The 26,594-nt window shown below is 42.3% G+C and overlaps 2 protein-coding genes across 2 annotated transcripts; both read right to left on the bottom strand.

Annotated features, from left to right (window-relative positions):
- Positions 1-11,414: 11,414 nt before the first annotated feature.
- LOC121987692 (trichohyalin-like) lies at positions 11,415-12,601 on the bottom strand. Its single transcript, XM_042541426.1, has 2 exons — positions 12,319-12,601; positions 11,415-11,925 (listed from the first exon to the last, which is right to left on the bottom strand). Exons 1-2 carry the CDS (start codon positions 12,498-12,500, stop codon positions 11,532-11,534), a joined length of 576 nt encoding a protein of 191 aa, XP_042397360.1. The 5' UTR covers positions 12,501-12,601; the 3' UTR covers positions 11,415-11,531.
- Positions 12,602-13,061: 460 nt separating this feature from the next.
- LOC121986872 (disease resistance protein RGA2-like) lies at positions 13,062-15,308 on the bottom strand. Its single transcript, XM_042540801.1, has one exon. The coding sequence runs from the start codon at positions 15,306-15,308 to the stop codon at positions 13,062-13,064; it is 2,247 nt and encodes a 748-aa protein (XP_042396735.1).
- Positions 15,309-26,594: the final 11,286 nt, after the last annotated feature.

Genomic DNA, 26,594 nt, shown 5'->3' with positions numbered 1-26,594 from the left:
CCCTGAGCCTCGACATTCTTCTTCTCCAGATCGGCGATAGCCGTGTTCTTTCGCTCGATTGCCAGGTGTTAGAGTGTATACTAAAAGCCTAGCTTTTGGTATAAACATTTATCTAGAAATAAGAATCACATTGGTCAAATGTTTACATTTATGATAAATGTAGTTGTTCAATTAATTTATATTGTAGATAACATGGTGTGTGGTGTCACACATAGATGATCATGTTATCAGTACCTTATAAATTATAAACAGTAGCTCACGACCATAATGGAAAGGAACAAACCATTGGAAGGTCGTAGTGTAATTAGGTATTAGTTTATCTTAACTATATAATTACACTAGTACACTTAGAGTGTATTGAGTAGGACCATTAGAGGTCGTTTCTTTTATACTGACTTTATAAAGAAACAAAGACCTCAGTTATTATGGAAGTGTGTGCTCTTAATCCTAATATAATAACAAGCACATATATTTGATATTTATTTCTTTAATTTATCAATGGGTGAGATTTAGTTCGATGAATCAATAAGCCCGATAAGTTGGGAAATGATATCACTTATAGTGTGTGTTGTTGATTATAGAAGGAAACTGTGTCCTAGTGATCTAGGTTGAGAATGTCCCCAAGAGGAGCTCATAAGGATTGTCATGTTAAACCCTGCAGGTGGACTTAGTCCGACATGACGATGAAGTTGAGTGGTACTACTCTTGGAGCTAGATATTAATTAAGTGAGTTGTCAGTAACTTACTTAATTAGTGGATATTTGCTATCTTAAACACAGGGAGACTAACACACTCATGATAAGAAGGAGCCCAAAATGTAATTTGGGATTGGTGCGGTAGTTCAATAATAGTTCTCTAGTGGAATGAATTATTATTGATAAAATTAAGTTGTGTGTTCGGGGCGAGCACGGGATGCTTAATTTTATCGGGAGACCAAAACCAATTCCTCCTCTCGGTCCCTATCGTAGCCTCTTAATTATAGAGTACTATACCCACCTATACCCACCTTCTTACCCATCCTATAGGGGCCGGCCAAGCTAGCTTGGAGACCAAGCTAGGGTCGGCCATGGGTATGTTCATGGGCGAATTCATGTGGCCGTCCCTATTAAAATAAAAAGGAATTTTAATTTTAAAATTTTTCTTATGTGGATAATATAATTTAAAAGAGAGTTTAAAAATTTAAATCCTTCCTTTTATAAGATTCTACAAAAGATTAAGAGAAGAGTTAAAATCTCTTTCCTTATTTGTAGATTAAAAGGTTGATTTTAATTTTGGTAAAAACTTTCCTTTTAATTATATTCATGATTTAAAAGAAAGTTTGAAAATTAAAAATTCTCTTTTATTAGTTTCTACAAAAGATTAAGAAAAGATTTAATATCTTTCCTTATTTGTAGATTGAAAGGAGATTTTAATTTTTAGAGATAATTTTCCTTTTTGGAAATTCTCCACATGTTTAAAAGAAAGATTTTAATTTATAAAATTTCTTTTTATTAACCAATCATGAAGGGATTAAAATTATTGGAGAAATTTTTATAAATTTCTAGAAACAAATTAGGAAGTTTTAATTTTTGTTTTAATTAAAACTCTCATTGTTTTGGGGAGAAGAGTGGCCGGCCATTATAATTTGAAAAGAGAAAATTATTTTAATTAAATAAATTTTCCTTTTCAATGGCAAAAGAATTAAGGAAGTTTTTATTAAATTTTCCTTATTTGCCAAGACCAAGGATTATAAAAGAGGGGGTAGAGGAGACTTCAAGGCTAACGACTCTATTCTATTTTTCTCCCTCTTTTCCTTGGTGGTGTGGTCGGCCCTATTTCTCTCCTCTCCTCTTGTTGGCCGAAACTTATCTCTTGGTGGAGCTTTTGTTAGTGGTCGGATCAAGGAAGGAGAAGAAGGAGAGAAAGCAAGCCTCGTTTCTAGCATCCCTTGGAGCATGGTGGTGGTGGCCGAACCTCTTCATCCTAGAAGAAGTTTTGATGGCCGAAACTTGCAAGGAAGAAGAAGGTGATTGGTGGTTTCTTATCTCGGAAGATCGTTGCCCACACAACGTCCGAGGTTAGAAGAGGAATACGGTAGAAGATCAAGAGGTCTTTCTAGAAGGTATAACTAGTAATTTTTCCTTTCCGCATCATGCTAGTTATTTATGGAAATAATATCAAATACAAGAGGCATATGATTCTAGAGTTTCGAATTTGTTTTCGATATAGTGTTCTTTTGTTTTTCTTTTCCTTGTGATTTGATTGTTCTTTTCGGTTAACCTAAAGTTATTTTAGGAAATTAAATATTAGCTTTCCATAAAAGGTTTTGTCTAGTCGGTGGTGGTTGCTCCCATATCCAAGAAGGCCATGTGCCTCGCCACGTCAGTACTGGGAACCAATTATGGAAATTAATATTTAATGGAATTAATAACTTAAGGTGACTTGGGTCGAACGTGTTAAGTTCCGCAGGAGATCCAAGTCAAAACCTAAAAGAACAAATAAATTAAGTTTTGGATCAAACGTGTTAAGTTCCGCAGGCGATCCAAAATTTAATTTAAAAGAACACATGGTAGCTAGGAAAAGGTTCAGACCTTTGTACAAAATTTTTGTACAGTGGAGCCTCTAGGTTTTCCGAGTAGCAACCAACACCAGGCTTATTTTGCGGTCCCGTGATTTGACCTGTCGTTCGAGTTCAGCTGGAGTATGGGCCTGATCGGCCATCTTTTTTTGCTCAGCCGCCAACAGATCTTGGGTCTTTTTTAGCTCTTTCTGTAGCTCGGTGTATGAGGGGCCTTGAGAGCCGAGCGGGCCGCCCGAAGCCTTCAGCCTCTTTAGCTCCTCGTCCGCCATAGCCAGACGATTGGAGACCGCGATCTCCTCCACCCATCTCTGACATAAGCAAGATTGTTAGTAGCCGATCGGAAAGAGTGCGTAGAAGACTTCAAAGAAAACATACTTACCCCAGTGGCCTGTTGCATATGGCTATTGGCCAGATTGCTGAGCGGAATCATTGCGACACGTGCCCGAGCGTCGGCCCACATTTCGGCTAGGGGCCCCTTCAGGGTGATCATGTGCTCGGGCGCGGTTGGCCGATCGGCCTCGGGCATCAGTTCTTCGGTGGGGAGATGCAGAGAGACCCTGATGGTACGGTGCCGACCGGGAGTCGTCTGGGCGGAAGCTGGAGAAGGATCGGAGGCCGGCGCAGAAAACTGGGACAAAATGGTCGAACGTCGGACTTGGCGGGGAGCGGGCGAAAGGGCGCTGATCGGGATGGCCTCGAGGGGGTTCGCGGACGCATCCAGTTGGGATGGGGTCCGATCGGACGAGATCGCCTCCACCGCTGGGGCTTTGCCGCGAGAATCGGCGGTGGTTCGCTCGGGCGGATGGACCGCGGAAGTAGCCGAGCGAAGTGGTGTCTCCGTTCGGTGCCTCTTTTGTCGGAGAGGACGCTCTTCCTCCTGAGCGGAGCCTTCTTCCCGGACGGAAGGCCCTCGGCCAGAAGTTGCGTCACCCGCTGGCTCTGGGAGAGAAGCCTGAGCGGCTGACTCCCCCGCATTCATCCCGCTCTCCCCTTCGTTAGAGTCGACCGGGGCGATGCCCAGTTGCTCCATCTCTTTGGCAGTTGCGGCCTCGAGCGCCGCCGCTTTCCTCTTCAAAATTCCGGCCATCACGGACTCCATGACAATGTTCGCTGCAAAGGAAAAAGGAGAAAATCAGTTAGCAATCAAGGCGAATGCACAAGTAAAATTCTTACCGAAGCCGCTCGGGAGGGGAGTCCGGATCGGACTCAGACCAAATATGTACATCACCCATTCGAGCAAGAATTTGTTGATGTCAAGCCTCAGACCGGCTAGCATGTTGGCGGCGTGAAGATAATCTGGTCGGGTCTTGAACCTCTTAAGCTCAGGGGAGATTGGTGGTCCGACCTGCCACTGGGTTCGGAAAGCGGCCCGCTCGGGAAGACGCTGATAGAAGTAAAACTCTTTCCAATGTTTATTGGAAGAGGGCAGTTTATTGAAGAAGACTAAACCGGGCCGAGCCTGGAACATGTAAGTGCCCAGCTCGGACTATTTAGGGTAGTAAAAATAATAAAAGACCTCCGGTCGGAGGGGAATGTTGTGGATTTTGAACAAGACAACAACGCCGCATAGAAGGCGGAAAGTATTAGGGACTAGGCTTCTGAGCGGAAGGCCGAAAAAATTACAAACTTCTACGATGAAGGGATGGATTGGAAAGTGCAGACCGGCTATGAACTGGTCGCGGAAAACACAGAAAGCTCTGCGCGGCGGTTTGTGTGGCCGAGCGGAGGGGAGGGTAAGATAAGTTCAAAATTAGAAGAGATGTCAAAATTATCAATCAGAATATCGGCGTCGCGCCGATCGAGACTCCATGGTGGTATACCACGGGCCGAGGGCTGGGCATTGTGGCTGGAAGAACTAGCCATTGTCCGAACGGACGAAATCACAAAAGGCGAGGAAAAGCAAATGACAGAAGGAGGAAGATGACAAGCAATACAGCGACCAGAAAGCGAGAACACGGCAAAAAACACAAGAACCCAAGATAGAAAAGAAGAAGAACCTTACAGAGAAGAATAGAGATTGACGAGGAACACGGGATCGCCGGAAGAAGTAGCAACAAGATCACCGGAGCAAGAGCAGCGAAGAAAGCTTCTGGGCACGCGAGAGCAAGAATGCGGCGAAGGGGGAGAAGGAGAAGGCTTTATAGGGTTGAGCCCGAGCGGCCTCAACCGTCCGATGCAAGTCTCGGGAACCGAAGCACGCATCGGGCCGTCTATTTTAAACCGCCTCGGTCTCGTTGCCCGCGACACCGCCGCCGTACGATGACGACAGCGCGCCACGTGGCATTCGACTACTGGAGCGCATTTAATGAGCGCGTGCTCGGCCTTAATGACAGAGATTGGCGCAAACTTCGAAGAGATCCGAGGAATGTTGGCGTTGACTGACGCCATAGCTACCCCGTGGGGGTCGAGCGGAAGATAGTTTCACAGAGACACCGCTCGGCGTGACTGGCGGTCCAGTCAGTCGGACTAATCGCCTCCTTCGACTAGACTTGAAGGGAAGGCAAGTGATCCGGCCGTTCGGACGGGGGACCCTCTGGAGGGAAGTCAACACCACGTGGTGGTCAAAAGTCAAAAGGATCAGCATGAGGTCTGGTCGACCGACCGAACGGGTCCTGGCGGAATCAAAGACAACTCGGCAGGGAGTCGAGTTTCCGACGCTCGTGGTGAACAAGGTCGTCGGGCCGAGCGGGCTGCCCGCTCGGCCGAGGCGTAAATCGGTAATACTGTAAAGGGACGTTCTTAGCCGAGCACACGATGGGATGAAGTCTTTCCGGTCGAGCCGATATCTACGCCCAGTCGAACCGATGCCTGCCGAGCGGATGGACGCTCGGTTCGGGGAAAAAGGAGACAAGGGGACATTGGGGAACATCTTCTGACAGCAGGCATATTCGATGACCAGGCCATACGCAGAATCGTACGACGGAAGGTTCTGCGGTCCCATCAGAGAGGTGCTCATACTGTAGCAGTATGGTGTCAGACATACTCCTCTGGCAAACCCATACTAAGGTATGGTACAGGACACGTGTACGCCTCGGTAGGTGTGCACAAGCCTCCTCATAGCTCTATATAAGAGCTCTTAGACTTCACCGGAGGTACACGAAGACGAAATCTATCACCTTGAGAGTCATTTCATCATTTTCCTCTTGCCTGACTTGAGCGTCGGAGGGTCGTCGCCGGGAACCCCTTCCCGGTTCGACTTCCTTGCAGGTTCGCCGGAGATTCGTGCAGCTGGTCGTAGAAAGAGGAGAGCGCCACGCCCCCAGCGTCCGTCGACTCATCGTTTGGACAGGATCAATTACAATTGGGACTACTAAGTCTATTCTATAGTATAGCAGCTAAGGGATTGACTAACATTTGAAAACCTAAGAATCACAAAAATATTTGGTCAAGACCAAAGCTTTAAAATCCCCGTGAATTTTGTATGCCACGATAGTGTGGACGTATACAAAAAGAGATTTTGTCTATTAATTTTATTATCTCATCATTCTAACTTCATGACAAATAAAATTAATAGTTGGTCTATCTTTGATCAAATATTTTGGTCAAAACTTTGAATTTAAAATAACATTGATTCCTCAAACAATATTATTTAAATTCACCAACACCTCAAACACCGAGAATTTTGCATGCCACGATAGTGTGGACGTATACAAAATTGAACATTTGTAAGAGGAGGGTTTTACCCATTAATTATCTTGTCAATAAATCTTTATGACAAATAAAATTATCTCAAACACCGTGAATTTTGAGGAGATGCATTATTAGCTGCAACCTATATACTTAACTGAGTGCCTTCTAAATCTGTTCCATCTACTATATATGAATGTTGAACAGACAGAAAACCATATTTGAATAATCTGAGACCTTAGGGGTCAACTGCTTATGTTCATTATAAGACTCACAAATATAGAAAATTAGGACCCAGAGGTAAGAAATACATTTTTATAAGGTATTTTAGTACTTCTAAGGGTTATGTTTGTTGGTGCATGTTACACTAAAAATCAAACTTAAATTTTGATATATAACAAAGGTTAAAGTTAGATTATGTTGTGATTTAATCCACTTACCAAGTGTGCAGAATTGAAAGACTGATAGGGACCAAACACCAGATTGAAGTCCAGTTAGGTTAGGAAGACCAGATGATTGGTAGGAAGTCCAACTGACACAGTCCAGGCGCCCAGAGGTAGTCCAACTGCCCGAGCAAGGATGCGAAGCAGCAGGCGATTGGATGAGGTGACGCATTTGGCCTGCCTATGCCACAGTCTGGGCGCCCGGGCGGGTCCGAGCGCTCTGGCCAGGCACTTAGAGAAGGATAAATTTTCAGAGATATAATTTCACCAAGGAGCCACCACGTCAACAACCCAGGCGCCCAGGGGTGTTCCGGGCGCTCGGAGGAGGATATGTCAGCGATGTATCAACCCCTGTTGGAGGCGCCCAAGGGGTAGTCTGGGTGCCCAGAAATGGCCTATAAAAAGGCATTCGGTCAGAAGTTTCAGTATAACATTCGCTCTAGCTTTAGCTCTTGCACGTTACTCCAAGAAGACTCCTATGACAACGAAAGGCTACTTTGATAACCAACAATCAAGTTTCTTTTCCTTCTGTTGTTGGTACTATTTTATTATTCCTGCATTATACTTAACTTTTTGTAATCTTTACGAGCTTATAATAATTGCTCAACAAAATCACTCAACGAGTGCAGACCTTGAAATAGGAGTCATTAAAGGCTCCGAACTAAGTAAACTAAACTTATGTTAGTGATTGTTTTATTATTGTCTAGTTTTCTTTTCTTATATTTCCACTACACACTTAATTTCAAAAGGAAAAGAATTTTTTTTTAAAATCACATGATTCACGATCCAATAATATTTTTATTTGTGAGTAACAAGATAGAACTATCTCTAAAATAGAGTCAAGAGATGATATTTTTCATAAAAATGAATTTCCAACCAGAGGTGAAATTGATAAGATAATTTCTTTATTTGCAATAGAGGAAGAGAATAATGTTCTTTTATCAACAAACCAGGAATCACGAGAGATGCTTGAATATAGTCAACCTAGTAGGAGTAATTTGCTAAGTCATGAGTTTACTTCTCAATAACCCAATTTATGAAGAAGTATTCATAAGATTAAACCTCGGAAATGGTTTGATATTGATAATTAAACATTAATGACACTCCCAGTTGATGATGATGAACTTCGAACAGTTGAGGAAATATTGAGATGCTCAGTTAGAGAAAAATGGAAAGTTGCGATGGATGAGGAAATGGAGTCAATGAGAAAGAATCAAGTTTGGGATTTAGTCGATTTTCCTCTGGGTCGAATGGTTATTGGGAATAAGTGATAGAAGTCAAATCCTGACTTTTATCATAATTTGACATTATAGATAAGGGAGAAGCTGAGTATATATTACAAGTAAAGATCATTAGAGATCGATCAAAAATACTTTCAGATTTATCTCAAGAGACTTATATCACTAAGATGCTACAATGCTTCAATATGTTAGATTGCAATATTGAACAAACACCTACAATGAAATGTACTATTCTGAGCAAAAGTATGTATCCCAAGACTCCAGAAAAAATAGCTAAAATGAAGGAAAAACCATATGTCAGGGTTATTGATAGTTTGATATACACTATGTTGTATATTTGTGCTGATATAAGTTATGTTGTTGGCTTAGTTAGTTATTTTCAGTCAAACCCAGGATTAAGATATTGGAAAGCTGTGAAAGAGATATTCAAATATCTTAAAGGGACAACAGATTGTTGTATCTATTTTCTAGGATATAAGATGAGTCTGAAGAGCTAGACAAATGCAAATTGGGTGGGAGACTCTTATGATAGAAAATCGACATATGACCTCTTGATAAATGGTGGCGTCATCTCATGAAATAACAATAAGCAGGCTTATGTAGCCTTGTCGACAATGTAAGTTATGTGGCTTGGTTTATGTAGCATTGTTGACAATAGAAATTATGTGGCTCACGCAGTGAATGTGCAAGAAGCCGTCTGGTTGAGAAAGTTCCTAAAGCATCTAAAGATTACTGAGGACTATGGAAGTCTGTTATAGTGTACTATGCCAATCAAGCTGCTATAGCTTTTTCTAAGAATCCCAAATATCACAACAAAGACAATCATATAGAGATTAAATATAATTTTATAAGGGATCTTGTTGACAAAAAAGTAGATAATTCTTGAGTATATCACTGCATGCACTATACTTGCAGATCTTTTTACTAAGTCATTCACTAAAGATTCATTTCAAGGACACGGAAAGTCTTTGTGACTTCGTAAAATGTAATACGTTGTAAAATGTCATGATCTATTTAGTGTATATGTTGTTACATTTTGGATTAAAGTCTCAATGAGTATGTTGGCAGGTTGAGATTATTCCACTCACATGGACAATCATCTTTATTTGTTAAGTATAAATAAAGGTAAGACCGTTACTTATGGGATAACTTATGTAGCTGTGAATAGAGATATATACCCATAATTTAAGGTCTCATTGATAATTGTGTTGAGATCATTTATGTAATGATCGGAGTAAATGAACCCACCATTTACTGAATCTTCTTAAGGCCAAGTTGAGTCCCCAGGGCTATGGTGTTGCGGTAGGACATCCAGTTGTCACCCAAGCACCTGTGGTTCAAACCCCAGCTACGACGTATTTGTAAGAATTTTTCCTCCAAATGGAGGGCGTAACCAAAGGATGTTGGGCTTTTGGGCTGGCCGCCACGTGCGCTTCCCGATTTACCCTGGTGACCGGTGGAAAACTTCTGTGAGGCCGAGCCGGGCACCCCCAGAGATAGTCAATGAGACTAACTGGATTATCATTATTTTTCTTAAGGCTAAATTGAAATTCATATATTAAATTCAGGATTAGACATTAGGTATGTCTAGATCGAAAATCTGTATGATGTTAAATTTTGAGAAAAGCATGCACTCTTTTTAGTAAAGAGAATAACATCGTAGCATGTGATTCATACCACATATGTTATGGTGACAATAAGGGTAGTAAAAGAATGAATCCCTACTTCTCTACTATGTAAGACCCTTGAGATTATAAGTTAATCTCATTCTTATCCTAAGTGATTATTTAACTCTCTACTTGAAGTTTTAATCAGTGTTTGCTACTTTAGTATGTATCCTATTGGCTATGAATGATTTGGTCTATAGAGTATAATTAGGAAAGCGACTAATTAGAATGAATATATTCTAGCTAAAAAAGAAGATTAATATTAATTTACATCTTTGACATTTATTCACTGGTCGACCAGTTATATTTTTTATTGAGTACTTAAAATGTGATTGTGAATAATTATATTGATTAGAGATATTGAACATGCTCTTAATATAATAGTCATTATGAGATATTAGAAATGTTCATAATGATGTAAATAATTAATCTAGGGTAAAAGTAAGTTTTTGATGTCTTAGATTCGTTCTATAGAGTAGTTAATTTAAGTGTAACAACTTTCTTAGCAGTAATTGTTTGGTGTGTTTGCTGTCGTACAAACTATTTTCCTTGAAGTATGAATTGAATGTTCATGGTCTTTGTGACTAGATGACCTTTCTGCATTGACTTAGACGAGTGAGAGATGCTAGAGTTAAGAAGATGAAAGGGTACCCCTTCCCCTTCATCTTCTAGCCCATTCAAATTCCTCCATTAATAGAGAAAGAGGAAGAGTCATCTTCCTCCTATAAAATTGCATCCAAGGTCCAAGAAGTAAAAGAGACAAGTTGTGCGCAAAGTCAGTGCAAGGTCAAAGAGAAAAGGTTCGTCCAATGTGTGTGATCTCTGTGCAAGGTTCGTCCAATGTGTGTGATCTTTGTGCAAGGTTCGTCTGTGTGTACAAAAGAGAGAGAAGGGGTTGCTACGAAGAACATAAGTTTTGGTTCATCCATTACCATCGGGTTGAGATTTGTTTTGTCAACCTTGAAGAGTTTTTTTATTCATTTGTGATTGGTCTTCCAACGGCGAGTTATTCTTCGATTCCTTCTCCGATTTCTTCTCCAAGAGCATTGTAAGTTTTTATGGTTTATAAATTTTATTTTTTATATTTTTCATACTTTAGAACTAACAGACAACCCTTCTTACTTTTCAAAAGATAGCAAATGGAATGAGAAACCTGGCTACTGCTCAACAAATATACACTAGTGGTCAAGTTATTACTGAAAATTCTAACATTTTTAGTGTCGTTGCAGAAGAACAATGCTGTAATATAGATTACCATACACTCCTTCACCATCTGTGATTGCCCATGACCAATTTGTAGGATGGGAGTCATAGGGACACTCATTTGCTAACACTTATGGTGGTCATTTAGGTAGAATTGTAAGGCTCTCGGGAAGTGCTTGTAACGGACAATTTATTGGCCAGTATTCTTAGATCCATCACCATTAAAAAAAATTATCCATTAATTTAGTGAAGTTAGGACTCAATTTTTAAATGTTTGAGAAATAGTACCACCATTGCCCTCGTGGGCAAAGAATTTTGTATTGTTAATAAATATTAATAAATCGATTTAATTAGTAGCATAAATTCATTGAAAAAGTATCTAAGCTTGAGAAAGTTCCATAGCCATGACTTGTATTTAATTAATGATGCAGGACAAGTAGAGAGTGTCACAACAAACACACATTAATTTCAAATAATAAAAATCCAATTAAATGAATAACCAAATTAAAACACGCCAAGAAGACACGATTTCAACAAGCAGATCAATATCAATTAGAATCACTGTTAAATCTATTGTTGCTTGCAACATGTTCAAAGAATCATTCAGTTCGGTGAAGAGAACTATCTTCTTCTTCGTAGTGTCCTTTTGCCATTTCTCCGCTAGCTTCTCCTTGTATAGTTGTATGTGATATTTATCTTCTTCTTCTTCTTCTATCGCCCACCATCGTTCCTCATTTCTTTCATCGAGGTTCTTCTTCTTTCTTCTTCTTCTAGTGCCCGCTGTCGTTCCTCAATTTCTTTCATGCAGATTCTTCTTCTTTCTTCTTTCTTCTTCTATTGCCCACCATCGTTCCTTATTTTCTTTCATCCAAGTTCTTCTTCTTTCTTCTTCTTCTTTTTCTAATGCCCGCCATTGTTTCTCATTTTCTTCCATCCAGGTTCTTCTTCTTTCTTCTTCTTCTTCTGACCCGTATTCTTTTGCCGCTTCTCCTCGTATGTGATATTTATCTTCTTCTATTGCCTGCCATCGTTTCTCAATTTCTTTCATCCAGATTCTTCTTCTTTCTTCTTCTATTGCCCGCCATTGTTCCTCATTTTCTTTCATCCAGGTTCTTCTTCTTTCTTCTTCTTCTGTTGCTGCCCTTCGTCGTTCCTCATTGTTTTTCATCCAGGCATCATAATAACTGAAATGATAAAAAATTATTAGTCAGGCAATATAATTTGCCTTGATAACATCAGTTGAGGATATGAATCTTGGTTGAGTTTTTCTAACCACTGCAGCTACACTTTGACAGTCAACCTTTCAATAAATTTCATAATTCCTCCCTCTCTTTTTTATTATTTCAATATGTCCAATGACTAAGCAAATGACAAGTACTAAGTTTTCTTATCAAACACATTATATTACTAATTATACAACTCAGTTAATGTTTGTTTATCTAAATAAAAAGTTCATTCGATTAGTAGCATCTAATAGGTAGAACAAATTAAACAAGCAAGAAGAGAATAAATAACTAGTTTGATTGAAGCATAGGAGTAATTAGACGAATCCACTAGGAGTTGAAGATCACACTCACATTTGCATCTTTGGGCAAGCATTAATTTTCAGTTGAGAAAGTGTTGTAAATGCTTCTAGGTTGAATGCTAGCACTGGGCAAGCAACAAGGTACAAAACTTGGAGTGAATAGAGTGCTACCAAAGTCACCAAATTATTGCAGTTGCAAATTTTCATTCGAGTAAGACGCTTTAAGCTTCGCATACCCTCTGGCAGACGCCTTAGCTCTTGGCACCCAACTATCTCTATGTTTTCAATGTATTGGAGGTTGTCCCAATTGCAAAATTCAACAGACCATATTGTCTTATTATTCAACCACACTCTCATCGTAAAAATAGAATCACATAGTAGATTTATTTCCTTGAATTTCGGGCACTGAATTAGTGTCAATTCTCTTAGCCATGGAAATGATTTGACATTTTTTCTTTTCGGTGGAGACCATTTCTCTAATGAAAGCATTTCTGAAAAAGTGAGCTTTGTCAATGTAGGAAATATGTCACCATCACCATAAAATGCATCGTCTATGTGTTTTATTAAATCCATGCCACTTATCTCAAGCATCCTAAGACGGGGAAGTTGACCAAGTGATGGTAATGTAGCACACCTCCTGAGATTGATGAGTCTGACATCAACTAAAGAATCAAAACGAGCAAGTTGTTGTTTACTCATCCAAGTAGGCAATTCCAATCCCTTATATGAAATGATCATTAGCTTTTCCAAATGCACGTTGGGTCGGAGAGCTTCGAGTACCTGTAGTGGTGTAGCTCATTCAGAACTATCATTTGCTTCTTCACCACCCCAATGCAATGACAAGTTCCGAAGCCTTTGTTGACCCATCAACATTTCAGTCTGAGTCTCCTCTACTCGTTCTAAGTTTTGTAATATTAATCGTTGAAGATTTGTTAGAGCTTGCAGTTGTGCGAGCCCAAAACCTCCATCGTCACCAGCCAATATTACTACCAAACTAATAAGGCCAAATAATTGCTCGATCCCAAGGGGAATTTGAGACAGGGATGCACATCCTGTGACATGGAGGATTCTCAGTGATTTAAATCTGAACAAATCCTCTGGTAACTTTTTGAGCCAACAACAACCTTCCATATCAAGTTGTAGTAAGTTTTGGAGTCTTGTTATAGATTTTGGCAACTGCTGAAGCTTTGTGCAGTAAGCTAGACTCAAAACCTCCAACTTCTCAAGCTTATAGATTCGTTCAGGTATCTTTTGAAGCTTTTTGCAGCAAATCAAACTTAAAACTCGCAAATTTTGTAGGTCAAAAAGTGATTTCGGAAGTAATTCCATCTTAAGCTTTGAAAGGTGGAGGTATCTCAAATTAACCAACATACTAACTTCATTGGGCAGGCTTTGGATTATACTAGTTTCTACAATTAACATACGCAAATGTACGAGTCTTACCAACATATTATTGAGGAACTTTAATATTGCAGTTGCTGATTTCATGCGCCTTTTTTTGTATACTTGAACTGTTATTTCCTCCTCATCTTCTTGTGTTGCTGTCTCATCTTCTTGTAGAATCAACGATATCAGCTTCCTGCTCACCTCAATTGGCACGATTGGCAGTCGAAATAGTGTCGCTCTAGGATTAATTTCCAAACGCAAATAGCGACAGCACCTTGGAATAGTAGTTGAATCTTTAGGGACCTTCATACACAAGTAGGAGACCATCCTTGGAATCATGAATTCTAGTAATTCCTGTGTTGTACGATGCCTCTCGATCCAACCAAGTTCGGCCATTTCAGCTGGCATGAGGTATTCAGTGGTCAACACATTCAAGATGACATTATATTTATTCTGAATATTAGAAAGTAGGGCGCGGTATTGGAGTACTCGTATGTTGACAAGTCGCACATTGCTAAACATATAAAAGTCTTCTGGTGCAGCAGGTAAGGGACTAGGAAATGTTGTCTGAACATCATGGTTTAACCATCCAACAATCTTTGCCAATAAAGGTTGATGAATCAAGTTTTGGAAGTGTTGCTTAGCAAATGGAATGAGCTCATCGATCTCTGATTTGTCCTGCTTCGATGGGATTGTTGTTGCTGCGTGTCTCTTGAATAAATCCAGCCATGCATCCTCTGATAAGGGATTCAAGCAGTATGTTCTAATATTCTTCACCGTATGTAGAAAACCCATGTCACTTATTGATTGTGTTGATGATCTGTTGATGATCAAGACTCCACTCCCAGGCCCGCCCACACACAACAGGATGTTCTTCAACTCATTCCACTCTTGTTGCGTCAAACTAGCCAAATATTCAAAATGAAGCACCAACAAGTATCTCCTTCCATCGAATTGTTCGTTGATGGATTCCCACAAGGCTTGTAGCGGCAGCTCACGGTGTAAATCACAATATTCTTCATTGTTTATGGACCTTGCAAATTCTTTTCTAATTATATTAACAATCTTGAACGGCGACAGGCGGGGTACATCCACCCAAATGCGATGATGAAATTGTTGGCAAACCCAAGTGTGATGGTAGATCATTCGTGCCAAAGTTGCCTTCCCAACCCCTTCTTTGCCGACTATGACAATCACAAATGGATTGTTATCATTGTCATTGTTGTTGGATGGTACCGGTTGATGTTGTTGAAAGATTTCAATGAGTTTCTCTAGATCTTCCTCTCTACCCACCACCTCATCTTTTAGGACGATGGAGTAGTCTTCTCGGAGTGGATTCATAGAACTCATGGGGTCCCTCCGAAGACCCATTGCAGATCCTCTGAGCACAAGAGAATTCAAGCAGCACAACATCTCTTTCAGCTCTACTAGAATAACATGGCGAAAGTGCAGACTTGCTTCCCAGTCCAAGATTCGACCAAGCAACTCTCCTACATCTGTAAGTGTTGCAGCCACATCTATCTCCCAATCTGCAAATTCTACAGGTACATCTAACAGACGATCCAACTTCTTAAATTGCAAATGCATGTTATACAACACTCCCATCTTAGGGATAATTATCATTGAATTGATAGCCCAAAGGCTATCACAGACCATGGCCAAGTGGTTTTGGATACACAACAAGCGACCTTGTGCCATCATAGCAGGCGATGGTAGCACCTGCAGCAATAGATGCTTCAATTCCGCAAGCACAAACATAGTTCTTCTACCTCTTATTTTCTTTGCTAGTGAATGAGTTAATGCAATGGTGGAGAGAGTCGTAGTGAACCAAACTAGTTTTTATATGCACACCACCATGAAGATAACTCTCTTAACATCAGCATCTGCCATTTGCCATCGCCACAAGCAAAGCAAAGCATTCTTTAGCTCATTGAGTAGTATGAACATCATGCTTTACCCGCATGCAACATAATTAAATATCCTTAATCTACATCTCACGCAAGCTATACGCATAAAATTCGTAAACTTAATTGTTAATGAAAAATTCAATTTTCTTTAGAATTAAAGGCTTGTGACAAACTAAAATTCTTATCAAATAAAAATGATAAACTTAATTGTCAATGGAAAATTCAATTTTCTTTAGAATAAAGTTCAAGAAGCTACAGCAAGTAGTAAGCACATGATTTTGGTTGCTGCATAGTTTTGATTTCTACACTAAAGCAGTTGGAATCAAGTCATTTTATCAGACTTAGTTGGTAAAATCTTCGTGGTTATGAACTTGATGTTGGTTGAGTTAAAAGTTAAGTTCATGAGAATTATCATGAACTATGTAAATTTACCCCTATCGTATATATGTAAATTTAATCAATCAATATAAATAAAACATTAGTATATCAATTAATCGGGAATCAGATTTCACAAATGAACCTAAGCAATTCATAAAGCACACAATTTATAACAATGCACACTAACCAACTATGCAATTCGTATAAAAGGTAATATGAATATAAACTCAAGCAATATATATAAAATAGTTAGTGTGTATTTTATTTGGCAATAATAGTCCCAAACAAATCAATGTTAACTTGGACTCCAATTCTAACACAATATGATTTGATTTAGCTCGTATAATTCAATTTGGCTATCATACTAATATTTTAATTTGTGACAGCTTTTGAAATGGATCTTTGGAGTTTGCACTACAGAAAGAACAACATCTCATTTCACTACTAACAAATTAGAAAGATAAAACATGAACTTATGGGTCCAAATCATCTGATTGATTTTTCTGTACACATCAGGAATTATTATATAACTACTAATTTTTTTACAACACAATTGTTATTTTGCTCATAAGGCATGAAAACTAGGTTTTTTTGCTAAAATGAAAAATGAGACATGATGGATATCCTCATGCTAAGGTGTTCATAACAAATTAATGCAAGAAGATACCAAATTTTTATCAAAGAATTTCATGCAATATGATAGCAAACAAATTCTGAAACTAAGAAAAACAACAAAAGAGTATGGAAAGAAGCAGCAAGGGAAGCTGTAGGGAAGTACCGCTTCTTGTGGCGCTTTGAGCCGAAATGACACTGTAAGAGATTCTCAATGGCAAAGTATTGACTGTGATGAATAAGCCAAACAATTATGATGGTCAAGATTCTTAGGCCTATATTTTATTGGAGAAAAAAATCTATTTCAGTGCATCGTAGTTGAGACTCGAACTTTAGATCCCTTAATTATCCATTGAAGGGTGTAACTATTGCACCATTATCCCAGGGGAACTTCTTCACTTTCCTCACGAGCACTTCCCTCCCATGATTTCTTGATTGTTTTTTATTTTTTATTTTATATTTTATAATTGGCACAAGATATCCAGTTTACACTGACTAATCTTGGAATGACCAATCTAGTCACACAGAAGTTTTTGAGAAGCACTCGTAGTGGACGGCCCATCAGCCCAACGTTTTTTGATCAATCGTCTATTAAAAGCAGCCCCACGGAAGTTTATGAGAAACACTCGTAGCGAATGACCAATTAGTTTAGCATTCTTAGGTCAACCGTTCATTAAAAGAAATTCATCTGTTAATTTGTTGAAACCTTATCTTCTTTCCTTTTGCAAGCAAAGGTGATAACTCTCACCTCGAGGCCCCTCTAGGATTATCACATGCGATCTGAAAAGGAGGTAAATCACAAGGGCTTTACCCAGTACAGTGGGCCCTATTACAACAACACCAAATGTAAATACCAACTATTCAGATTGTTAGGTTTTTTTTATAACACAGATGTCTAGTTCTTACGACTCAACTAATCCTAAAGGCGGCAGACTCGACCCCACATAAGTTTCCCACCGATCCTAGGATAAATAACGAAAGTGTGCAAATCGTCGACAGTGGACCTCCGCAGTCTTCGTCATCCCTGTAAAATAGTCCAAGACCAAATCAGTATTTTGCTCGTGAAGACAAACTTTCTTCTTTCCTTGATCTATCGCTTAGGGGTGACAGAAGGTTCTCAGAGTTTCGCAAAGTCAGGGAAGTTAGGTATATATATACACACCCAACGGTGCACACTTTATGAGTATCATGTGCAATTTTTTAAAATTTTTTTAGAATTTTAATACTATAATCCAACCCCTGAACTCTAAATTCTAAACCTAAGCTCTAAGATGTGCACTATATATATAGGTGACTCTCACAAACATCCGGGCACCCCGCACACCTAACCGCGGACAGGAGTCGGACATCGTATCAAACTCCTATATATATACACACACATCACCGTTATCTTGGGCGTCCATAGAGAGCTTACAAGCTCAGCCAAACACTCTAAAATAAAATTTTAATTTCAACGTAAATTATTTCGTTAGACTATAAACTATAATTAAAATAAAGTTATAATGAAATTATGGATAGATAAATTAATAGAGCACTCACATGGATGTTAATGTGTGAATGTTATAGCATACAAATGATGTTACAACCAATGTCACAACAAGAATACTCTCACATAGCGATGAAATTAGCGACGAAATTTAAATTCCTTCACTAAATTAGCAAATAATTCCGTCGCTATTTTTGTGACGCAAACTTAATTCCGTCGTTATTTTAGCAATCAAAATTAGGGTTTTGATTCCTAATTTTTCTTCCCGACCACTCTTCCTCTTTGATCTCCGGCACACTCCTTTCCTCTTCGATCTCCGGCACACACCTCCTCTCCTCTTGTCTCCTATCTTTGACACACATCCCGCGGTACACTCCTCTCCTCTTCCCTCTCCTCTCATCCTGCCCCCGATGCCTTGGCCACGACCTCAACCTCACACCTTGGCCAAGACCTCATGTCGAGGTTGAGAGGTTGGGGTGCGGCCTCGACTGACCGTGAGTTCTACCATGAGCTTAGCCAACTACGAGCTGGCCAACCTCAAGCTTGGCGGACCGCGAGCTCAGCCTCGAGCTCGAAGTGAGGTCGTAGTTTGATAGCGACCTCGTTCTTGGTCCGGCAGTCGTGCAACCCTGGTCAGCCAATCATGTAGCCCTGGCTGAGTAATCATGCAACCCTTGCCAAGTGACCATGCATCCCTAGTTTGCCGATCGTGCAACCCTAGTCTGGGGGGGGGGGGCAGGCATGAAACTCTGATATTTGATTGTTGTCCGTGTACCATTTTATTTAATTGTTGACTTTACAATGTTATTTGTGCAAACTTCTCTATTTGACGTTATTTGTGTAGGCTTTGAAATTTTCTTTAGAGATGACAATCTTCTTTTGTGCACAGACTTTAGGTATATGATGAATGGTTATTTATTGATAGTATTAGATTTTAATGGTTTAATTAAGCTTAAGTTTAAACTATATGCTTAGTTTTAAACGTTTAATAATATTATAAATTTATTTCTCATTAGGTTATAATGTATATGAATAAAACTTTGATGTACAATAGGTTAGAAAATAGATATATCACTGATAAATATTTTGATAGAGTTGAAGAGTTTGTGAACTACCCTAAGCATCATCCAAACTGTATGGATAATGATAAGTTACGTTGTATGTGTAATCATTACAAATATAGAAATTAACTTTTTGTGATGAGGATACTGTGAAAGTACATCTAGGTAAAAATGATTTTGTTCTAAATTACTATAACTAGTACTGTAATGGAGAGCCTTATTTATTTGAGTCAATTGGATTGCTTCATCATATGACCCTATTGCTCGAGAGGAATCACCATCTAATGACAATGCAATACAATATAATCAATGGTTTATGATTCAATAAATGTGCTTGATCATTTAAATTTTGATGAAATACCAACACCTAAATTTTAAAAACTATATGACATATTAAAGACTAGTGTGGGAAGATATTCCTTTTGGTTATACATGAAGTTTGGGAGCCAAGACACAAGGCAAAATTTAAAGAAATATGAAATAATTATTGTCAAAAATATTCAAGGACTTGTTATACAAGTGGAGAATGAAGGGAACAAGGTCATCTCATGTACCAGTTGAGATTTGTGATGCATGGAGGAACAATTGGGCAACATAAAAATGGCAAAATAAAATCATCGACTGCTCAAAACAATAGAAATATTGTGCTTCTTGGCCCAAGCACGAGATCCACGAAGTATACAGCCATATCACATCTATTGTAGATCATGCAATATACTTGATGAGTATACAATAAAGTTATATAAGAGTTTTTAAATTATTAATAAACTTATTTTAATTTATAAAAAAATTTGTATATGCAGGCAAATACTTTACAGAGACCTCCCACTTGTTGGGAGATATTTCACAATATGCATAAAAAAAAGGATGACATTTTTATGGATGCTCAAAAGTTACAGACATAAGAATAGACACTTTATTACTGCTCACATTTAATAATGACTAACTTTATTAATTATATATTAGATAATAATAATAATAATAATAATAATAATAATCTTTTTACATAGGAAGGAATGACTGATCGAGTTGCATAGACATCTCCGCTTGTTATAGAAGGAGAAGAGTTACAGATTCTATCACATGATGTTATAAATAATATATATTATGAGTTTGTTCATGGAAGGAAAAAGAACTCTCTTTACTGCCTTGGCTCCCAGACAAAAGTTATATATGATCATGTGATGACTCGTTTGCTCAGGGGTCATTCCAGTTCTTATCTACTGAAGTGCAAGTATTAAAATGAGAAAATCGAGAATTAATGGATCATGTCACAACATTAGAGCAATTGATGGAAGATCGGGTCAAGACGACAAGAGTTGCAAATGCAAAAGTTCATATCACTTTCCAACACTGCATGATTTTGATTGACAGAAGACTCAAGATTTGAATGCTACTGATAAGTAGCTCATAATAACAACAGTTCTTCTAAGGTGTGTTGACCTTCAACTTAGTTTTTTTTATTACTCATTAAACATGCAAAATGGTTCTATTAATTTGATACTAGGTGCATCTCTAATTGTATTACATCTTTTCAGGAATAATGTAGATAAAATGCCAATACTTGAAAACTTGGATTTGAGACTATATTCTATCACCATCAGCATATATCCAAACTTTCATTAAGGTATATATATTTTAAAACATGTTAAACTTGTGTTTATCAATTTGTGCATTTTTTTTATAAGTAGTTTTGCCCTTGTGTAATTCATGTTATCCAACTAATATGTAGCTTAATTTTAGATTCATATATGAGATTATTTCAAAATAGAAAATATAGTGTTAAATCTATCTTATTTTTTTGTTTAACTGAATTTGAATCATGCATGTGCTTGTTTTTATTAAACTTATTGTATTGTATTTGCTGTAGGATGAGATAGTGAGAAAGAAGAAGTTGAGAAGTGATGAGTGTATTTGTTTTTTAATCGGATGTGATGTGATGAAACTAGAATCATTTGATTATGTTTGTCATGGATAAGTGTGTTTGAATATTGTTTTTTGTTGTAGGGTTTGAATCAATTTTAAGGGGGCTTATGCCAAAATTTTCTCTATAAATTAGTAACGGAAAATTATTTTGGTCATAAAATTTAGCGACGGAATTTTGAGTTCCCTCTCTAATTTAGCAATAGAATTTTGAATTCCATTACTAATTTATCAACAAATATTAATTTATGTTGTTAAATTAGCGACGAAATATTAATTTTTGTCATTGATTTAGTGATGGAGTATTATTATTATTTTTTTTGCTAAATTAGCAACGTATTTAAATTTCTATCGTTGAATGAATTCATGGCAGAAATTTTAGTGACCAAATATTTCCGTCGGTAAACACATTTAGTAATAGAAATTTTGATCGCAAATCATTGTATTTCTTGTAGTGTGTGGATGGGTGTTAAAACACCTACACATGACAACGTTCAATTCTTTGACTACAACTAATTAGGGATCGGATCCTCTGGTCCTATTGTCCTGGTCCGCTCTTGGACCGGGACAAGGGGATTGGTGGGAGGCAATAGCCCCCACCTGTTAATAGGTGGGGGTCATTGCCCCCCCACCAATGTAAAGGTCGGACCATGGATTGGTCCAGTCTTTGCGGACCAGAGGATCCGCCCCCCAACTAATTAATATGAAATTACAAGAATAAAAATGAAAATATATTTATTTATTTGATATAAAATAAGAATAATGATGAATGAGTGGACAGTGAGATTCACAAATAACGAGTTTTACTATTAAAATGAACGTAGGTGTGTGTTAATGATCCTGTCTGGAAGCTGAGAAAACGAACCTGCCGGTGTGACGTGTCTGGAATGTGGACCGCATCCTCACGACCCGGGGGTGAGCTGTCCGCTGCGTTGACCAGATCGTCAGAAGTCCTCCTCCGGTCAACTGTACCTGTATCCAGCGACCGGGTTCCCCCCGGTCTCTGGTACCTCGGTGCTCGAGGCGAATCCCACAAATGTATGATTATCCAGATAATAACAGAATAGTAGTAAAATAAACAGATATCGAGTACGAGAACATACCCTGGCCCAGGGGGGCGCCCTCGAATGGATCAGTGAGCTGACGGAGTCGTCGCGATCCCGAATAGTAGATAAATGTCCACCAAACGCGTAGCTGGCTCCAGTAGCTCGAAGCCGGACGCGATATAGATCCGCAGGACGGAGCACGGTCCGACTGCATGATAACAATCCGAATAACGAAACACCACACGGCTCGATGGCCGAAAACACAACCGATGTCCGGAAACACTGCACTGGATCAGATCTGTGCCGCACGCGGCAAGGACAGCGGCTGTACCGCCGTCGGAATCGACGGTCGGGAAACCGGAGGTGCTGGCCGCCAAAGACGGCTGCGGCGGTGGCTACAGCATGAGATGCCGGTAACGGCAGCCTCTGGAGGAGGCACATGGCCGGCGGGAGGCGCTGACCGCCGCCGGAAGTCACGGCCGGCGGAGACATTCGCTGCCGACAGTATGGGAGAGGCGTCGATACTCGCTGGGGGCGACGGCGGTGACATCCACGGCCACTGGAGGTGGCCTAGGGCGACGACAATGGTCGCTGGCGGCATTGGCAGCGGCTGGCACCTACTGGAGCCGGCAGCGGTTGCGGGAGAAGGCGGCAGCGGGTACGCCCGCTAGAGACAGCAGATCCTCCACGGCATCGTCGTCGGCGAGTGGAGAGGAGGAGGTAGCTATGAGTGCCTGTCGCCGGTGGCAGTGCCAATCCAACCGCCACCTCCCAAAGATTTCCCCTCTCTTCCTTTCGTGCTCCCCCTCTCTGCCGCCGCCTCTCCCCCCTTTTTCCAAACCCGAGCCTTTTTTCCCTTTCAAAGCCCTAGCTTCCCCCTCAAAGACCTAAATGCCCCTCTACTTTCTCCTATCTCCTTTTTTGCCCCTTACACAACCGAATCACAAGTCTCCCCTTCAAGTCTAGTCGAAGGAGGCGTGAGTCCGACTGACTGGACAGTCTATCGCAAAGAGCTAAACCGCTCTCGATGTCAAAACCGCATCGCTGAACCGATAATATAATGTCACTCGAGCGGTCGCTATGATAATAGTGTCACATGAGATGATAAACGTGCCGAGCGGACCAGGTCAATAATCGCACTGATGTTGAATGCGCAGCCGCGAAGATACTGACCGGACGATCGAAGTGATGTCGATCGAGTGGATAGACGACCAAGCGTGTGCCCGAACGGACGATCAGAAAGATGTCGATCGAGTGAGTAGACGACGAGCGGACAACGCCGAACGGGCGACAGAGAAAATGACGATCAGTCGATTATGAAATGCTGGCCTGACGTGCTGAATGAGCAGCATCGAGAATGGTCAGCGAGCGAACATAAAATGCTGTTCTGGCAATCGAGTATCGATGAGTAGGCAATGCTGAACGAGCGATCGGAATGATGCCGATCGGATGGATTGATGCTAGGCGGACGCTGTCGTGCGAGCGATCGAAATGATGCCGATCGGATGGATAGATGCGGGGCGGGCGATGCCGCGCGTGCGACCGTGGTGATGTCGATCGGTCAGATAGATGTCGGGCGGACGATGCCGCGCGTGCGACCGTGGTGACGTCGATCGGTCAGATAGATGCCGGGCGGACGATGCCGCGCGTGCGACCGTGGTGACGTCGATCGGTCAGATAGATGCCGGGCCGCGAGGACTGCTCGACCCCGAACGGGAGAGATAGATGCTCGCGACGGCTGCTCGACCCCGAACGGGAGAGATAGATGTATGATATACTGGTCCGATATACTGGTCCTCCCGGCCGAACGGCTCGGGGGCCTTCGGCTTCGAGCCCGTGGCTCGGATATAAACCTCCCGGCCGAACGGCTCGGGGGCCTTCGGTGATAACTCGACGACTCCGAACGGGGGAGATAGAATATATGATATGCTGGTCCGTGCAGAGGTCTTCAGCCCGGGGGATTCACACCGGTCCGACTGCGGCCCGAATCTTGGTCGGTCGCCCGGGAGGTTTATAGTCGCCGGTCCGACTGCGGCCCGACTCTTGGTCGGTCGCCCGGAAGGTTTATAGTCGCCGGTCTGACTGCGGCCCGACTCTTGGTCGATCGCCCGGAAGGTTTATAGTCGCCGGTCCGACTGCGGCCCGACTCTTGGTCGGTCGCCCGGGAGGTTTATAGTCGCCGGTCCGACTGCGGCCCGACTCTTGGTCGGTCGCCCGGAAGGTTTATAGTCGCCGGTCCGACTGCGGCCCGACTCTTGGTCGGTCGCCCGGAAGGTTTACCGGACTCTTGGTCGGTCGCCCGGAAGGTTTATAGTCGCCGGTCCGACTGCGGCCCGACTCTTGGTCGATCTCCCGGAAGGTTTATAGTCGCCGGTCCGACTGCGGCCCGACTCTTGGTCGGTCGCCCGGAAGGTTTATAGTCGCCGGTCCGTGCCGAGGTCTTCAGCCCGGGGGATTTACGCCGGTCCGACTGCGGCCCGACTCTTGGTCGGTCGCCCGGGAGGTTTATAGTCGCCGGTCCGACTGCGGCCCGACTCTTGGTCGGTCGCCCGGAAGGTTTATAGTCGCCGGTCCGACTGCGGCCCGACTCTTGGTCGGTCGCCCGGAAGGTTTATAGTCGCCGGTCCGACTGCGGCCCGACTCTTGGTCGGTCGCCCGGAAGGTTTATAGTCGCCGGTCCGACTGCGGCCCGACTCTTGGTCGGTCGCCCGGAAGGTTTATAGTCGCCGGTCCGACTGTCGATTTTTAACGACGGTGCTCGTCGGTCTTCAAGTGAGACTATATACCCGGTCGAACGGCTCGGGCCTTCACATCGAGCGCTGGGCTCGGATACCATATACCCGGCCGAACGGCTCGGGCCTTCACATCGAGCGCTTGGCTCGCATATAATCCTCCCCGAGGTAGTCTCGGCTATAATGTACCTGGCCGAGCGGCTCAGGCCTTCGCTCCCTGAGGTAGTACTCAGCTATAATGTACCTGGCCGAGCGGCTCAGGCCTTTGCTCCTAGGCAATATCCTCCCTCTATCATCCTGAACAGCGCAGGGTTTTGGTTTCCCATCCTGCCATAATAGTATGCAGCCCGGCCGAACGGCTCGGGGTCTTCGTGTTTGAGCCTGTGGCTCGGATATAATACGGGCCTTCAATTTTGAGCGCGTGGCCCGACATAAACCTCCGGCCGAGCGGCTCGGGGCCTTCGCGGGCGATGCCTATTTGGTCTCTTGATTCGTTCTGCATGGCTCGGATATACACCCGGCCGAACGGCTCGGGCCTTCACATCGAGTGCTGGGCTCGGATACCATATACCCGGCCGAACGGCTCGGGCCTTCGTTTTCGAGCCCGTGGCTCGGATATAAACCTCCCGGCCGATCGGCACGGGGGCCTTCGTCTTCGAGCCCGTGGCTCGGATATAAACCTCCCGGCCGATCGGCACGGGGGCCTTCGTCTTCGAGCCCGTGGCTCGGATATAAACCTCCCGGCCGAACGGCTCGGGGGCCTTCGTCTTCGAGCCTGTGGCTCGGATATAAACCTCCCGGCCGAACGGCACGGGGGCCTTCGTCTTCGAGCCCGTGGCTCGGATATAAACCTCCCGGCCGAACGGCACGGGGGCCTTCGTCTTCGAGCCCGTGGCTCGGATATAAACCTCCCGGCCGAACGGCTCGGGGGCCTTCGGGTTCGAGCCCGTGGCTCGGATATAAACCTCCCGGCCGAACAGCTCGGGGGCCTTCGGGACTAATACAGATCATATAACTGCCAGGATAAATACCAGAAAAACTGACCGTGATTATGAGGATGGCAGAACTATCCGGCGTCGTTCATCTTCACGTTCCAGATCAGGCGCGTTCCCACAGACGGCGCCATTTTGATCCTGTCTGGAAGCTGAGAAAACGAACCTGCCGGTGTGACGTGTCTGGAATGTGGACCGCATCCTCACGACCCGGGGGTGAGCTGTCCGCTGCGTTGACCAGATCGTCAGAAGTCCTCCTCCGGTCAACTGTACCTGTATCCAGCGACCGGGTTCCCCCCGGTCTCTGGTACCTCGGTGCTCGAGGCGAATCCCACAAATGTATGATTATCCAGATAATAACAGAATAGTAGTAAAATAAACAGATATCGAGTACGAGAACGTACCCTGGCCCAGGGGGGCGCCCTCGAATGGATCAGTGAGCTGACGGAGTCGTCGCGATCCCGAATAGTAGATAAATGTCCACCAAACGCGTAGCTGGCTCTAGTAGCTCGAAGCCGGACGCGATATAGATCCGCAGGACGGAGCACGGTCCGACTGCATGATAACAATCCGAATAACGAAACACCACACGGCTCGATGGCCGGAAACACAACCGATGTCCGGAAACACTGCACTGGATCAGATCTGTGCCGCACGCGGCAAGGACAGCGGCTGTACCGCCGTCGGAATCGACGGTCGGGAAACCGGAGGTGCTGGCCGCCAAAGACGGCTGCGGCGGTGGCTACAGCATGAGATGCCGGTAACGGCTGCCTGAGGCGGCTTCGCCTGCTGGACTCGAAGTCGG

This window comes from Zingiber officinale, chromosome 5B (assembly GCF_018446385.1).
Source record: "Zingiber officinale cultivar Zhangliang chromosome 5B, Zo_v1.1, whole genome shotgun sequence".
NCBI lineage: Eukaryota > Viridiplantae > Streptophyta > Magnoliopsida > Zingiberales > Zingiberaceae > Zingiber > Zingiber officinale.
Note: the sequence above shows the minus strand (reverse complement) of the source record. Positions and strands in the feature narration are given on the sequence as shown.